Source organism: Chelon labrosus (assembly GCF_963514085.1).
Source record: "Chelon labrosus genome assembly, chromosome: 11".
Classification (NCBI taxonomy): domain Eukaryota; kingdom Metazoa; phylum Chordata; class Actinopteri; order Mugiliformes; family Mugilidae; genus Chelon; species Chelon labrosus.
The window spans coordinates 13,859,722-13,876,897 of record NC_140344.1 but is presented as its reverse complement, the minus strand read 5'-3'; the positions used below and the strand labels follow the sequence as shown (position 1 = coordinate 13,876,897).

The following is a 17,176-nucleotide window of genomic DNA, read 5'->3' as shown; positions in this document are numbered from 1 at the left end:
TCACAGGGAGCGACCTTTAGAGCAGCTGGTTATTGTCACAACGCGTGTAGGCCAGATAGATTGTAAACGGCGCGTCCGTGGGAACCCGACACATGATCGAGGCCTGCACTCCGTATTCATCAGCGGTCCCTGACTCCATGCGCACAACAATTGTGTCAGTGGGCCCCTGCTGTTTTAGCGGGATGCCAAATCCCACTGCAGCCTCCTCTGCGCATAATCTCAATAACATGCGTTTTTTGAAAAGGAAAGTGCAAAAGAATTAATTAAATGCGTTATGAGCGACACAATAAGCCCTTTAATGTGTCGTTTATTTAAACACGCGAGCTTTAAATAAACTGTTTAAGTTAATAATTTCACCCCTTTTGTATACATCTTACCCATGTGGTCCTGCAGGCTGCTTTAAGACCAGACACTCAGATCAAACCACCTTCATTGGTCATGAATCCATAGTCAATGCAGACTGCCTCTGTGAGTGGGAGTGCCTTGCCATAAGTTTTGCCGTCACTTGATTGCTGTCGTTGTCGTAGAGGGGGCTGTGCCACAGCCTGCCTGCCATGTGGACGCTGCTGCTGCTGGTGGCGCAACACAAACCCTCCGCACACACCGAGAGCGGAGCAGAGAGAGACAGGAGGACGGAGAGCAGGAGGGAGGCGGTGCTGCGCGGACAACTGCGTCCCACTCTTTAAGCAAACATCTCTACGTCCTCCAGCGCAGACTTCGAATCGCTCCGACATCCACCTGATCCACAGCTTTGTCATTTGCAACGAAGGGGAGCTGCGCGAAAGATAAAGGTGAGTTTTGGGAACCGATGTCCTCTGGACGGCATTTCTAGCGATCTTTACGCACAGTCTATAAAATTATTTCACGACACTATTCCGAACTTAAACCTTCAAACAATCGAGTTCTGTTAACAGTAAAAGGGATGGCGTTTTAAACAAATCAAATTCATTTAAGTGGAGTTTGCGCATTAAAGCTAAGTTACCTACACAACTTATGGTGTGTTTTTATCCTAAAAGATGGAGCTCAAATATAAAACGCCCTGCAACTTTATTAAAAGGCCTGCACCCCGGCCTGAAATAACTAAAAGCTTATTATGAAGCTCTGCTTGATTCGTTTGACTCACATATTAAATGTTGCCTCTGCAGCTTCTAGGCCTCCAAGGATGGACTCCATACCTGCGGGGCGAGACTCCAGCTCCTCGCCAAGCTCCAAACAAGAACTTTCCTACCCGACCACCAACTTGAAACCCAACCAGGTCGGGGAGACGGTGCTGTACGGAATACCCATCGTGTCTTTGGTGATAGACGGCCAGGAGAGACTTTGCCTTGCGCAGATATCTAACACCTTGTTGAAGAATTATAGCTATAACGAGATTCACAACCGTCGTGTGGCGCTGGGCATCACCTGCGTCCAGTGCACCCCTGTCCAGCTGGAGATCCTGAGGAGGGCCGGGGCGATGCCAATCTCCTCCAGGCGCTGTGGGATGATCACTAAACGCGAGGCCGAGAGACTTTGTAAGTCGTTCCTAGGAGCTCATTCGCCTCCTAAACTTCCAGAAAATTTTGCCTTTGATGTCACCCACGAGTGCGCCTGGGGGAGTCGAGGCAGCTTCATCCCGGCCCGATACAACAGCTCCAGGGCCAAGTGCATCAAGTGCTCCTATTGCAACATGTATTTTTCACCAAATAAATTCATATTTCACTCGCATCGCACGCCGGAGTCCAAGTACACGCAGCCAGACGCAGCTAATTTTAATTCGTGGAGGCGGCATCTCAAACTAACAGAAAAAGCCGGTCAGACAGATATATTACACGCGTGGGAAGACGTGAAGGCCATGTTCAACGGAGGCAGTCGCAAGAGGACGCTGCCCGGCGGTGGGTCATCTTCCAGCTCTGAGTTAAAATCACACGGGCACAGCCGTCCCCGAGAGTCGCCCGAAGTACCTGCGAAAATCATCAGCTGCGAGGACAACCGGGGCCCCATGACGAGCGCTCGCAGCTACCCAGTGATCCCGGTGCCCAGCAAAGGTTTTGGGATGCTGCAAAAGATCCCACCGCCGCTCTTCCCTCATCCGTACGGGTTCCCAGCTTTCGGCCTGTGCCAGAAGAAAGAAGACGGTATGATGGGCGAGCAGAGCAAAGCCGGCCTCCCGGGTGTCCTGTGGCCTGGTACCAAGGACAGCGCCTATCACCCCTTCCCCATGTTCTGGCCCGCGGCGGGCGCGCTGCCCATCCCTCCATACCCCCAGGCTCAGCACAAACCTCCACCAGAGCTGCTGTGTGCTCCTAGACAGACTGACATGGACATTTCTGAGAACAGCGACCGGAGCACCAACACCTCTAAAGACAGCATGGTTGACAACGACCGATGCTCCAGCACCCAGTCCATGCGTAACGAAGACGATAAGTCAGGGGACGAGGGAAGGCCGCTGGAGGGGGTGACCCTTCCTCCCCGGAAAATCAGCTACGTCTCCGCATTCAGGCCCGTCATTAAAGACGCCGACTGCATCGCCAAGCTGTACGGCAACAGGGGCGCATACAACGGGTGTCGCACGGGTTATTTATCACCTGATTTTTTAAGCGAGAGCTCGAGCTACCGGTCTGTGTCCCCGTGCGTGGACAGCGAGGGTGATCCGGACGTGGACGTGGAGACAAACAAAACACCCGAAGAGGAGGAGGAGGAATCCCGGCCTCTGTCCTCGGTGCGTCCTCGGACTCCTCCTGGTTTGGCGCACAGTGTTTCACCAAACGACTCGGACTCCAAAGGCATGCAGGACAGCAGTCTGGTTAATTCCCAGAAAATGAGCCTACACGTGGCCCAGTCCTCTGAAAGAGAACTGCAGAGCAAGCAGTTATCAGAGACCCACATAGCTGCGTCTTTCACTGAAGTGAGTCACCTATAACTGAGAAACACTGACGATAACACAAACTGTAATATTTTCCTCAAGGTTCTCTGCAAGTGATTTTCTTTCTTTCCTATTTTTTTTGTGTGTACTTAGATAAATGTGTCCTTGTGTGGGGATTTGTCCTTTATGTTAACACGGTGTAACAGCAAACAACAAAGAGCATGTTCACAGCATTGAAATATATATATATATTATTTCTCTAAATAAAAATATATACATGTCAACGTAGAGTATATTTTTAATTATTAATTCTAGATTTAATTTCATTTTAATTATTTCACCAAAGCTCAAAGTAGGGGTGATTCTTTCTTCTGTAGGTTTACACACCGGAGAGGAGTGAGCTGCAACAAAGGAGCAGTCCGTATCAGTTCAGACCTGCCAATTACCAGACTGGAGTACTTACAACAAATGGTTAGACTTTTTTTTAATCTGCTTTTGGTAAAACATTAAGCTGCAAAGCAAACCAAAAAAAAAATAAAAAATAGACAAGGCAGATAGATAAAATAAAAATTACATCGATTTATTTTCTCTTAAGATGAAAGTGCAAGTAAAGAAGAGCCGTCTTCCACAGTGGAGGAGATCGAAACGAAATCTTTTAATGAACAAAGCAGAGAGGAGAACCAGCGAGAGCACGATGAAGGTAAGTTACTCCGAGGTCAGCAAAGAGGACTTTTCTGTCTTTGTTATGAGCTCTGCTTTAAGATATACGGGTCTGGTATTATTTTTCCCCCTTTTCTACAGATAGAAGAATTTAATTTATTTTGTGTGTATTCAGGCGAGGACGCGCCAGCCAGAGTTCTGCCAACACAAAGAGACGTACAAAGTCTGGCAAAAGGTAAGAGGTGTCCTACTGTCAGATATAAAAATATTTTTTATATTTTTATTATTATTAAATATCAAGGCTACATTCTACCTCCTATTTAATTTCACAGAATTATACCAAACCTGTTTTTAGATATTAGATGTTAAGCAAATATTATTAGATATTGTTATACTGGCGTGTAATTCTACAAACTAAATTTTAATCAGGTTTTATCAGCCACATCCTGACACTCATCTCCAACCACTTTTAAAGCCCTGGGGCCAGAGTCTTGTATTTCTGAATTGGAGCGACCTTTAATTAACCGTCACTTTCACACGCTGAAACAATTCCTTTCTAAATTTAAACCAAATGAGACAACGCCTTTACTTATTATTACTATATATTATTATTATTATTATTATTATTATGAAATTAGATATATAGCCCTTTTTTTCTTGAGTGCAGGCCCAGGAAGACCTGCTCTGAATTTTTCAGTGTAAATGATGATGATGGTGTCCTCATCACTGTCATTAAAAATAGAAAACTGTCCCAGATGGAAGCTGATTTAAAAAAAGAAGCCCCATATCTTTTCTCCTCCTCTATTTTTTTCCTGCCTTTTAGAGGAGCTACAGAAGCAGCTGTTAGAGCAAGTTGAGCTGAGGAAAAAGCTGGAACGTGAATTTCAGCATTTGAAAGGTAAGCTAAATTCTGCAACTGTGCCACTTTTCACACAATTTATTTTTATTCATCACAGCAAAGATTTCACACACACACACATGCAGACTCAAAAGTCTTTCTGATGCTGTGTGAAGTGGTTCTCCTGTTTGTGACTGAGGCTAAAACATGACCCTTGCCATGCCATGGTCAAATCCATCTCACATGTGCTGAAGCAGAGCTGAGAAATATCTATTTTTATCTGGTGCAACACTGAGTCAGTGTGTACGAAATGCTTTTAAAATATATTTGTTGATAATAATGCCCTCTTTAATTCATGTTTAACATTTTGGACGAGAGTCTTTTATCAAACTATATGATTTAAATTTTTTTTTTTCAAATGACCACAATGAAAAATATCAGAGAAAATTCCCATCTGCACTGGATGCATTAGACCATCTGGACCGCCTCTAAAAACTCCAGACAGGTTCTGTAAAGATCATAATTCTTAAAACCGTATCCATGCCCAGAAGAAGCAGCTGAATATATGAGGTGTGTGATCAGATGAATCTCAGGTGAATAGTACAGAAATAAAAAACACCACTCACAGTCTGACTGTGACGAAAACATAATAACTCCAAAACATCCTCCACCTTCTCTCCAGAAATGTCTCATTCATCTAATTTTAATTGAAAATATACTATAGGTGATGTGCTCGTGGATATGGCAGCAAATATTTTAGAAAATATATTTTGGAAAATTATTTCAAATGTCAGATCTTAGCCTCTGTCATGTAAAGTTACCTGATTAAAATGGTTCCTTTACTAAAGACACACAATTATAACAGATATGGCAATAAATAACTACACAGGGCTGCCTATGGATAATACTTATTTACTATTTTTATCTAAATAAATATCTTAATATGACTTGTTGTGTGCAACATTGCTCATGTCAAAGTAGGAAGGGCATCTTAGAAATTAATTTACGACTGAAACCACTGTAGAGTTTATTGTTGTGTTCAGTAAAACGCTCATTTGTTAATTTCTGGGAAACAACAATGTCAGCAAATATGATGTCAGTTCATAGTTAGTTGTCTTTTATAAAATGTAAATCTGTGCAGTAAGTTGTGCTTGAGACAGCAAATACTGTGTATCAGGTACTTTTTGGGTGTAGTTGGGTTTTAGACACACGCCTTAGGACGAGTGACAGAACAGCAGAACTTGTTTATCTGTGATATTCTTCTACAATTACTCCACATATTTATGATTAATCAATGTGCTCTAATTTCCCAGTGGTGTGCACTGTTTGCCTACAAGACTGATAACATATAGAGACAAGAACATAGTGATCATCAACAAAAGATTCTAAACATTATTTATCATTTATTTATTTAAGAGATATTCTTACAAATAATACTTAATTTAAAGGAAAATTTTAACTCAGTGTTAAGGGGGGGTTGATAAGGGTTAGGGTTGAATATTTTAAATGCCAATTTAAAGTATGTCCTTTCCCTGATTTATAGTATTTGTGAAGATGTGGAGCCTTTAGTTTGAGAGCAGCGCCCCCTACAGGCTGATCAATAGTCCGGCCAGTTTAATACTCGAGTTACAAAGGAGACTTGGGTCAGATTAAATTCACCTCAGCCTTGGTTCATTCTTACGTTGACATTGTAATTTATTGCCAGTATCTTCGGGTATGCAGCTAACTAAACAATATTTATTACTGGAATTGGTGGTTTTGTTTTTAAATGTTAGGGGTCCACATATCTCAGCAGCACAAAATCAAATCTCTGCCCACCATTTGTTCCCCCAGATAATTTTCAGGATCAAATGAAAAGGGAACTCTCGTACAGGGAGGAGATGGTTCAGCAGCTTCACATCGTCAGAGGTGAGACAAATAAAGCAAAGGGAAAGACACGGGCTTTCAGTTTTTGAAATCAGTTTTTGTTTTAGGCCACAAGGAAACTTTTGGGATTCACAGCTGAAGTTAAATGTTCACATAGCTACTTTTACAACATGTGAATTACATGCAGAGATTTATGTAAATTAATATGAAATTTACATAAATTATCCTATTTATTAGTGCTCTGTACATAGTCATATTTATCGCACCCTGCCATTTTGCATATTCATGCATCCTCCAGAAAGACAAAGGTTAAAGATCATTGTTAATCAGCATGATGTATATTTCTGCAGCCAGAATCTCACAGACTGTCATGCAAGTTAAACGCTTTAATTCTTGAACAGCCTTGAGTCGCTCCATCATACAATTGTATAAATGTGTTTAACTCACACAACTGCAGACTATGTAACCTGCATCGTGCACTATTGATTGTTTGATCTCCTTCTTCATAGAAGCTCACGACGCTTTGCACCATTTCTCGTGCAAGATGTTAACTCCTCGTCACTGCACCGGATCCTGCTCCTTTAAATCCCCTCTGCTGCCACCGTGAATCAGACATATTTAAAGGACAGAGGACCAAGGGACACATCTGCAGCTTCTGTCAGACATCAGACCGTGGAAAACGGAAAACCTCCCCGGAATCCAGCAGAAACGAGGCTAAATTGTAATTACTACTTGTAATATTTAAAAAATAAATAAATAAAAAAAAAATGTGTATCCCCACCCTCAGCATCCATGTAACCATCTCATATACGGTGAAATTTGTTTTACTGAAATTAAACCATTGATTATTATTTGTGGCAAAGTGCAATGACAATGTATTTATGTATGTTGTAATGGTGGGTTGTTTCAGTTTTTCTGTTGTCAGCAGCTTTGAATCATCGCTCTTCATCCTCTCAGTAATGTAAATAAGCCTACTACTTTTGCTGTGTTCTTCTCTGCAGGCCAGTAGTTTACTTTGGATGTTATGCACTTTAAACGAGTGATGGGAATTACCACAAAAAAAGAAAAAAAAACTGCATTGAAATGGGCCTACAATAAATTTATTTGTAGCGGTCAAACCTTTTTGTTTTTTTGAAGACTTGACAAACACAGAAATCAGTATAGGCTGAATTAGTGCATCTGCGACCGTGTAAGTAACATATTCTATTAAGAGTAGCCTATTTGTCCATGTAATATTTGTTTCCATCGCTAATGAATAAATCATTTTATCAAAAGAAACGTGTGTTTGCGCCTTTAGTGCGGTCAACAGGAATGTTTGTTTCGCTCTGAACAAGTTATGCAAGTTGAAATCAATCCAACAGCGAAATATAGTCCATAATCCAGTGATTACACTGTTTATTTTAGGATGTGAGTGCAGCGTTCACCTCACTGTGTTGAATTTAAAATGACTCTTTTTTGTATTAGCACGAAAAGGCCATCATGTCCATGAAACAAAAACAAAAACCTTTCTTAGGGGTAAACATATGGAAGAAAGCTACTGACGGCTATTGTTTGTATCGATTAATCGATTGGTTGTTCATACTTCCGCCAATCGGATGTTTCCACAGCTTGGCGATACCTCTGAATATTTTTAATATTTAGTAATAAGACGTCTTACTGAGAATCTCACACTGAAATCACCTAGAAATATTTCCCTTTATTTGTGCTCAATAAATTAATAATAATAAAAGATGCCGGTCATTCATTCTAGCTCAGTGGACTAATCACATAGTCAATTAACTGTTTTAGAAGAAATATAAATAGGCAAAGTAACAATAAAGTAACAATATTTTACACCTTGAACGGACGGTGTCTCAGTTTTTGTCCTTTTCTTACAGCAGAATAAAACTATTTCAACTAATGATGATTCGGGTCATGTTTTGTGCCGTGTGGTGGTTTTCTGTGTTACAGCAGCGCCCCCTGCTGGATGTTTCTGAGAACGAGCGACGGACGATTTTGAATCTGATCTGTCCCTTGAGGGCGGCTGTTGCGCCTGCGCACCCAGTACAACAAGATGGCGGAGAGTGCGGAACTGAAGGTAAAGCGAGCCCCTGTATTAGCTTGACAAATAGGCGCTTCACACGCTGAGATTTGAATTTCAAATCACAGCACTATTAGCACTTGACAGTAAAGACATGGAGGGAGCTGTTATCAAACCATATACTAACAAAACAGCAGAAAGGAAGGGACTAGACACACTGTTAGCTGGCTGGCTAGCTCGTTAGCATTAGCTTTGTTATTGTTGCCGACGTTCCGTTAGGCTGCCTCTGCGGCTCACCTGCAGATAAGGCCAGATATCGCCTTTACAAATGATAAAACCCTCACTCATGCCAGCGTTTTAAACCCAACGCCGCTGTAATGTTAGTCTCTCGTCATTATCAGTAGCCCACCGTGCGGAATGCAGTGTCCGTTTAGAAGTGGGCTCTGTCTACTCCCTGGAATCCAACCGCAGGTTAAGTTGCATTAGCGTTAGTTTTGACATACGACGGCTGTCAACGGCATATAGTCACTGTCTACATTCACGTCAGCTGTAATTTAGCTCACGTTGGCCATTTTTGTTCAGACACACCAGATAATGAAGTTTTGTCTTGTCAGATTTCACCGCCAGCACACAGACGGTGTTAGCTGAGGTCTTCTAACTAAATCAAGTGTTGTTTCCTGTCACCTTCCTCTGTTTTGATGTCAGTAATTGCTTATTAATTGACAGGCAACACCTACCTTACAATCTGAAACGTTTGTTTTATGATCTGTGCCCCTGCTAAACTAACACCTCTACTACTAACACTCCCTCTTTGCTTCAGTCATATCAGCTGTATTGTAAGTCTTTGTAGTGTTGTACAACTAAAATGTACTCAGTTTATTATCAGTTAAGAGTTCCCACATGTATTAATTGTATTAAAAGTTAAAACTTGCATAGCTGTGCGCCACCACATTGTTTACAGGCCAGTTTAAAGCATCATCAAGATGTTGACAGTTACTAAAGGCTTTGGCTCATGTTGTTCATTACTTGTGTGCGACATAATTACAATTTGTCCTCTTAATGTTGACGTTGCTTAAAATATTAATTGTTTAAAGCAGTGTTTATACAAACTTATTTATTTACCATTGCCAGAGAGTTAAATCAGCAACTCTGGCGCTGTCTCAAGGAAATGTCTCCGGTGTATCAGATTCCTTTATTTTGTACCGATGTAACCTTGTTATGATGTCCACACCCTATTTTATTCTTTGCAGCATGTGCTCCTGTTTTATGAATTAAGGCTTTGAAAAAGTATACTGATGGGGAAAAAAATGCATTTCTGCTTCTTGCCAACATGCTGTCTCTGCCAAAGTCACCGCAGAGTGTGTTTTTGTTAAATATACTGTATGATGATGCCCTTATTGTTGTTGTTTTTTTTTTCATTGAGACACAATAGCAGCCAGACAAAGACCAAAGAAAGAATACAGATCTTCCTGCTCCGTGTGCCAGAGATTAACATGTCTGGGTGTGGACGATTCAATTTTATTCCCTAAAAGTAAAGCCAATGTGGTTTAACAATAATCTTTTAAAGTCTGAAGTAGAACTTATTTCTTTATATCTGACTAGGAAAGTGTTTTTTCACGTTTTTATTGACCATTTTTTCCAATCTCGATTTTTTTCACCAGCAAATGGTAATGAGCCTTCGAGTTTCTGAGCTCCAAGTGTTGCTGGGGTATGCGGGACGGAATAAGCACGGACGCAAACATGAACTTTTGACCAAAGCTCTCCACTTACTCAAGGCCGGTTGCAGTCCTGCAGTTCAGATGAAGATAAAAGAGCTCTACAGACGGCGCTTCCCAACCAAAATGGTTTCACCGGTGGACCTTGCTCTGCCCGGTGTTCACTCTGCATCCAGCTTACCCGCTGGCCTCGCCCAGCTGGGATTTGACAGCCACGGTTCCCCGTCACCGCTGCTGCCTGTTTCTTTACTCGGGCCTAAACATGAGCTAAGTCTGCCTCACCTCCCCTCCGCCCTGCACCCTGTCCACCCAGATGTCAAGCTCCAGAGATTGCCATTCTACGATGTGCTGGACGAACTCATTAAGCCAACAAGTCTGGGTGAGCCTGCTCAGCTTAGTGTGTGCTGACATGGCCGTGTACAAACTGACTGTGATCACAGATCACAGATGTCTGAAATTTAACTTTTCAGACCTGTGCTCAGTTCAATTTCAGTTTCATTAATGCCATATCATTCCTGCGGGTTTCCATTCTTGACTCTTTTATATCTGCTTTCTTTTCCTAGCTTCAGACAACAGTCAACGGTTCCAGGAAGCATGTTATGCCTTTGCTTTAACACCGCAGCAAGTTCAACAGATCAGCAGCTCCATGTAAGTGAGAAAGCTTCCTGGTCCATACTGTCTTAAGCTGTCAAAGAGAAGACAAACTACTTCTGGGACATTTTTGTTCCTGTCATGTTCTTTTACAGTTCACTGCTTACATCAGTTAGCATTCAAAACCAAGCCGTTCTGTCCAGCCTGACCTGCCTTTTTATTTATTCTTTAGGGACATATCTGGGACCAAATGTGACTTTGCTGTTCAGGTCCAGTTAAGGTATGTCTGACACAATTTTACTGAGAGCACTTGTTTTTAAACCTGAAGTTACTTTATTTGTTTTTGGTTTTTATTGACCTTGAAGCTACCAGATTAACCGGCCACTTCACTACAATTATGTGTCATTCCAGTCTTAAAATCTTCATCATCAGAAATTCCCTTTTAGTCTCATTCTTTCAGATTTAGGAAGTTAAATCTAAATTTTAACTGTAAGGTACATTTACATCTATTAACTTCAAGTTATAAGTTGTAATAAATGACGAAGACAGGGACTTGAATTACCTTAATTACAGGTTCTTGTGGAACAAAATGTTTTTGTTGTTCGAGTTTTTATTCACATTGAAGCAAACAATTATAAAATGAAAACAGCCTAATACATGAAACAGTCCAGCCAAACACCCAAACATATTTGTCAACTTGAGAAAGAATACCTAATGACTTAAAAACTGATGAATGATGTACTTTAAGAAGTGCTCTCCTATATCATAGATGGTGACGGCTGTACTTGACACAACTGAAATGGTAAAATAAGCAAGAAAGCCAACCTTTTTTTGAAAGTGGTAACTTAACAGAAACAAATTGCCTTTGACATTTGTCCATCAACGCTTTAACATATCATGTATGCCATTAAATTCTCCATTTTCAGATTCTGTTTATCAGAAACCAGCTGTCCCCAGGAGGATCATTTCCCCCCCAACCTGTGTGTGAAGGTGAATGGCAAGCCATGTAATCTCCCGGTGAGTCCAAACAGTTTGTTGTTTACATTTCTTCTGATATTTCCGGTGCAGTATGAGTCTTTGAATTTTTTTGTGTGGTGTGTTTCGTCTGCAGGGATATCTTCCTCCCACCAAAAATGGCGTTGAACCAAAAAGGCCCAGCCGGCCCATTAATATAACGTCTCTCGTCCGACTATCCACCACAGTCCCCAACACAATTGTGGTGTCATGGACTTCAGAAATTGGGAGGGTAAGATAAGTTTATTGTTAAAAGTAACAAACTATATTAAACAGTTGTCATCAGCTTGACTTATTTCTTCTTTTGTTAGAGTTTTTCCATGGCTGTGTATTTGGTGAGGCAGCAGTCGTCTGCGGTGTTGTTGCAAAGACTACGGGCCAAAGGAATTAGGAATCCTGACCACTCCAGAGCCCTGAGTGAGTAACCGCCTTTATTGTTAGCACATTCCTAGAACTTGTTTGACCACTATCTAGAAGCAGGACTTTTCAAATGCCATCGCATGAGTTTCGGGGAGTAGTTCCTGTACATTTTGTTTGTCTGTTGATCACACGGTTACAGCAAAAATGAGCTTAACTTAGAACCAAAAAAGGGAAATTCTGTAAATGTTCCTTTGTTCCTTCTCTTGATAAAGACGAGAGAGCTGACACAAAACATTTTTCTCTGTCATATTTTTGTACTGTTTGCTGTATGTGAAGCTCCTTTTTAAATTTTATTCAGTGTGATTTGTGGGAAATTACAGAGATAAAACTTGAAAGGGGTTCTTGTTGTATTACTTGAATTTAAGATTTTTTTTTTTTTTTTTTTTGCTTGTGCTTTCAGTCAAAGAGAAACTGACAGCTGATCCCGAAAGTGAGATCGCTACTACCAGTCTACGAGTCTCTCTCCTTTGTCCTGTAAATACTATTAATCACTCTCCTGACTAGTTTGTAGATATTTGTGACAAGTATAGTATTTAAGTTACAATTTTACTGAGAAATAACATACTTCATATTTAATAACTATTTTACTTTCTTTTTAATCTTGCATTATTCTGTACAAAACTGAGTGTTATTTCACACCGTTATGAGAAGTGACACGTCTTGTCCTTCGTTTTAAAGCTGGGGAAGATGAGGCTGACGATCCCCTGCCGAGCAATGACATGCTCACACCTTCAGTGCTTCGATGCTACACTTTATATTCAAATGAATGAGAAGAAACCGACCTGGGTGTGTCCTGTCTGTGACAAGAAGGCACCGTATGAGCACCTAATTATTGACGGGTGAGCGCTACACTTGATTTCTCTAGTGTGATCCCACTGTGACAGGTTGGTTTACAATGTGACTGCAGTTATCTTTAGGGTTTCCTTATAGTTTAAATTTGTATTGTATTGTTTATTGTGTCCATTGTTATTGTGGAATATGTCAAAAGATGCTGAGATTTTAGATCCATTGAAAGCTCAAAGGCTGTCTGGATAAAAAGTAGAACCTGGTATAATTTTAACATCATATGTTTTTGGTAGATTATGTTTGAAGAGGATATTTTTGGAGTTAATCTGTCAGTTTTCGGAGATTGAAGTAGTCATAATACATAAAGCACTGTTTACTTAAACAGACTTTTTGGATCGGTTGTCTCATGGGCTCTTGAACCAATACGCCTTCACATTTTTTTTTTCTACTTATTTATTTATTTATACACAGTGCTCTTTCTGGTCTGAATCTCTGCACAGGATCTCCCAATAATCCAAATCCCTGCTGAGGTTTACTTTTCATCTGCCGTTTAGTCTTTTAATACCTTGGTGACGTTGGGTCACAGCTGAAATTTGAGTTTCAAATGATGTTAAAGTACTCAAGTTTATGTAACGGTATTGAAATAACATGCTGTTTTCACAGGTTGTTCATGGAAATCTTGAACAGCTGTTCTGACTGTGATGAAATCCAGTTCAAAGAAGATGGAAACTGGGCCCCCATGAGGTCAAAGAAAGAGGTACAGGAGGTGTCTGCTTCCTACAACGGTGTAGACGGTACGTAACATTTCAGACGCTTAACATCTAGTCTTCGTTATGATCTGTGAGCGCTGTGTGAGTTTGCCATTTATTCGCAGATTTGTCTCTAACAGAAACACATGAAAAGAAACGGGGGTCATCCAGTGACAACAGCAAGAAAGTCGATGTGATTGATCTGACACTGGATAGCTCCTCGGAGGACGAGCTAGACGATGAGCCACCTCCTAAACGCGCTTGTCCGTCGCTGTCACCCGTCTCTCCACCTCCAAACAAGGGGTAAGTCTCCGCACATAAGTCAGGAAGTGAGAGCACTGAACTGTTATATTTTTGGGATGTTTGTTCTCGGCTCTTTCCGGATGCTTCTTTTTTTTTTTTTTTTTCTAACCTCATGCGGTGTTGTTTCCTCTCAGAGTGCTGAATCTGCACAGCCAGGCCTCTCCTGTGACCAGAGCTCCCAGCATGCCATCTGTGGAGACCAGCTACATTCCTCCTCCTCCTCCTCTTATCCAGGACTACCGCCACTATTATCACACAACAAGTGACCTGCCAGGTATACATGTCAACTGCCCTATAGGATAGGTTTAGATTTTATTCAAGTCTTAATACAACCATGGCATTTTATTGATGGTATTCAGTAATCATTCATCCTGTCCACTCCTGTCCGTGAAGCAACACATCCTAACAGAACAGAACATTATGTCCCGATGATAAAACACCAGCGATTACCCTATCACATGACTACCAGGATACCAAGACGGTGACAGGATGGTGGATTATGTCCCTGTTGTCTTACAGTGTAGTTTGGGGAGATTGCTTCACTGCTGGTCTGGACACCAAGAATGAATACAGATATCAATCATTCACTCATTGTACATAAGCCATGCAGATTCAGTTTTAAGACCTTTGGACGTAGATGTATTTGCCAGTATTGTCAATGTGTCTCCAGAATGAATTAACTGAATCATTCTTCCTTTTCTTGCAGATCTAAACTTCTTCTCCTTCCTCCAAGGCGACAATCAGGTATATTTGCTCCAACACCAGGTGTCTTATACTTTGTATTTACATATCCTACTGCTAGGAATCTACTGAATTAGTGATAAAGTGTTGCATTTAATAATATTCAAAGGGCTTATACAAAAAAGTATTTGCATTAATCATACATACTACAGTTCGAATACATTCAGTGATGGCTGTGCTAGGTTCATTTATGTATTTCTTGCTGTCTGTAATTGGTATCTGTTGTTAGTATTTACTAGCAGGGTATAGCCAGACTCAATTCTTGTCAGAATGAGTGTGACGCACCTTTTTGATTCGACGGACAGATAAGAGAAAAAAAACTCTGCACCCAATTTAATAGTCCTACAGCCAATTTAATGTTCCCTTATTGGCACTGGTTTGATGAATAATTCTGACATATCTGAGATACTCCACCTCATTTAAGAGATAACTTTAAGAGCTTGAATTCTTTGCATATCATTATTAGGCTAAAGCTTAAAAGTGACACTCATAACTCAGCCAGTTACTAGCTGTTGTAGCCGTTTAGACGTTTTGTGAGCCTCTCAAGTCAAAGGTGGTGCAGTCAGGCTGCATCATACTGCTGTACAGTATATTTGGCTGTTGAGTAACTTCCACTCTTCTCTTTCTGATCAGCATTACAACATGGTGATGGCTGCTGCAGCTGCTGCATCAGCTTCCGCCTCAGAGGACCACGACCTGCTCCTCAACCGTTACCTGCCCTACAGCTCCACTCAGATGTTACGGGAGCAGCCGGGCACCCCCGGGAGCAGCACGTTGACGGCCACCAATGGAGGCAGCAACAGTGGAAGCACCAGTAGTTTGGTGTCTTCCAGCAGTCTGCGGGACCGCGACAAAGACAGAGACAGGGACAGCCACAGCATTTCAGGATTGTCAAGGTCCTCGGTGGAAGCTGCAGCGGCAGCGGCCATTTATGGCTCCATATCTGACGTTATCTCTCTTGACTAGATGCACACAGAACTGAACGACAAGGGAGACCTCAAGAACAGGAGTTCTATGTAAATAAGGAAGAGGAAGAAGAAAGAATACAGTGCTATGTACAGAGAGGAAAATCTATTTTCAATTTTACTTATCATATGTATATAAACTTAGGACGCTTCCTGTCCGGTGAGTTACTTCAGTTGATATTTTTCTGTGAATACTGAAGACTTTTTCACACCTCTTCATGTGGTCCTTTGATTATATTGTACCTTTTGTACCTGGTTTTTACAGTTTTGTTTCAATATTTCATGTCGATGGCATTATTTCAGTATACATGCACAGAACCTAAAGAGGTGACACCTTATAAATATTTAGAATATAAAGAAAATGGGCATTGTTATAGATGTACAAAAGGCAAGTCACAGCAAAACAGGAGAATGTGTAACACTTTATTTTCTAAATGGCATCATTTCTGTCAAAATGTTTTGACAGCAGAGAGATCTGGCCATTTTTGCCATCACTGTAGTTTTTTTCTGTGAGACATTCATGCTGTGGTCATTCATTTTAAGGAATTATTTATGATGTAAGTTATGTTGGATGTGTGCTGTTTTTTAAAAGAAGCATTCCCTATGCCTCTAGGAACTGTTGCCACTAGAAATGAAAAGCAAGCGCTAGATCCTTCTCTTGACATAACTATTTCTCCTCGCTTCCTGCAGTCAAATCAGACATGAACAATATTTTATTGTTGGGACTGTACCTTGGGTACATAGAAATTGGGAGTAAGTCAGTATTGTGAGATCAGGCTTTAGCATTGAGTGAGTAAAAGGCACCCACAATTGGACCTTTATATCCATCTAAGGTTTTCAATGTTGTGTTTTTTCTTTTTAAACTATATGCTTTATTTTGCCTATTGCTCTTAAAATCATACACAGAAAACTACAGAGAAGTGTTGATGCTGACAAAATTCTGCTCCACTTTCAAGACGAGACTATCTTCTAGTTCACGCAGAGTTAATGTTTTAATTTAAAGACTTAAAGCTGTTCACTAAGTGTAAGTGGATTTATTTCATTATGTCTTTATGTTTGAATTTAGCACTTGCTTCTTTTTTTTCTCCCCACAAAGTTTGTGAAGCAGTGAAGCGTCACAGGTCACACTTAAAAGAGTCGTTTTCAGCTTTGTATGTCTCTGCAAATTACCTGAAAGCTCACCTGTTCGAGTGCTACGCTGTCCCTTAGTGAGGCCACAGGATGCACAGCCTTTCTCTGTGTTTAGTGTATTTGCAACAGCCTTTAAGATAACTGTGATAGCTTAGTCTTTGAGTGAATCACAATATGCATATTGGCCGAGAAGTTGAAAACCATTGAAGTTATTATGGATGCCTCCCCGCTCTTTATTTCTTTTGACTTGTGCTTACAGTTAGGATTATTTATTATCATATATATTTTCAGCATTTGGTTGATTCGTGGATATGCATTGCTGTCATTGTATGTGATATTTCTTTTGTAATTATATAATTAATGCTATTTAAAGATGTCATTGTTGCTTGACATGTAACATTTTCTGTTCCTGTCTGTTTTGCTATCAGATGATGTCAATAACTCAATAGACGCTTTGATCATTTTGAACGGCTTCAAGGTCTACTGTGCTGTTTGATATCTGTAAGAATTAAACCCATACAAGAAAGTGTAT

At 40.8% G+C, this 17,176-nt stretch overlaps 2 protein-coding genes across 7 annotated transcripts; both read left to right on the top strand.

Annotated features, from left to right (window-relative positions):
- Positions 1 to 1,153: 1,153 nt before the first annotated feature.
- On the top strand, positions 1,154 to 6,816 carry skor1b (SKI family transcriptional corepressor 1b; the record flags this gene model as incomplete). The annotated part of the gene is made up of 7 exons (XM_084555898.1): positions 1,154 to 2,887; positions 3,223 to 3,316; positions 3,441 to 3,545; positions 3,681 to 3,740; positions 4,329 to 4,403; positions 6,177 to 6,251; positions 6,719 to 6,816. Exons 1-7 carry the CDS (start codon positions 1,163 to 1,165, stop codon positions 6,814 to 6,816), a joined length of 2,232 nt encoding a protein of 743 aa, XP_084412024.1. The 5' UTR covers positions 1,154 to 1,162.
- A 1,434-nt stretch (positions 6,817 to 8,250) lies between these two features.
- Positions 8,251 to 17,117, top strand: pias1b (protein inhibitor of activated STAT, 1b; the record flags this gene model as incomplete). 6 transcript variants are annotated; one of them, XM_084554528.1, is made up of 15 exons in its annotated part: positions 8,275 to 8,286; positions 9,653 to 9,760; positions 9,891 to 10,323; positions 10,508 to 10,592; positions 10,768 to 10,815; positions 11,462 to 11,552; positions 11,647 to 11,781; positions 11,861 to 11,966; positions 12,370 to 12,443; positions 12,648 to 12,808; positions 13,419 to 13,549; positions 13,630 to 13,807; positions 13,942 to 14,081; positions 14,514 to 14,551; positions 15,182 to 17,117. In XM_084554528.1, the coding sequence occupies 13 exons, from the start codon at positions 9,894 to 9,896 to the stop codon at positions 15,512 to 15,514; spliced, it is 1,950 nt and encodes a 649-aa protein (XP_084410654.1). In that variant the 3' UTR covers positions 15,515 to 17,117. The 6 variants fall into 6 exon arrangements, with proteins under 6 accessions (XP_084410657.1, XP_084410652.1, XP_084410654.1 ...); XM_084554531.1 differs by lacking the exon at positions 9,653 to 9,760 and having other exon boundaries at positions 8,251 to 8,286; XM_084554526.1 differs by lacking the exon at positions 9,653 to 9,760 and having other exon boundaries at positions 8,263 to 8,286; positions 13,645 to 13,807.
- Positions 17,118 to 17,176: the final 59 nt, after the last annotated feature.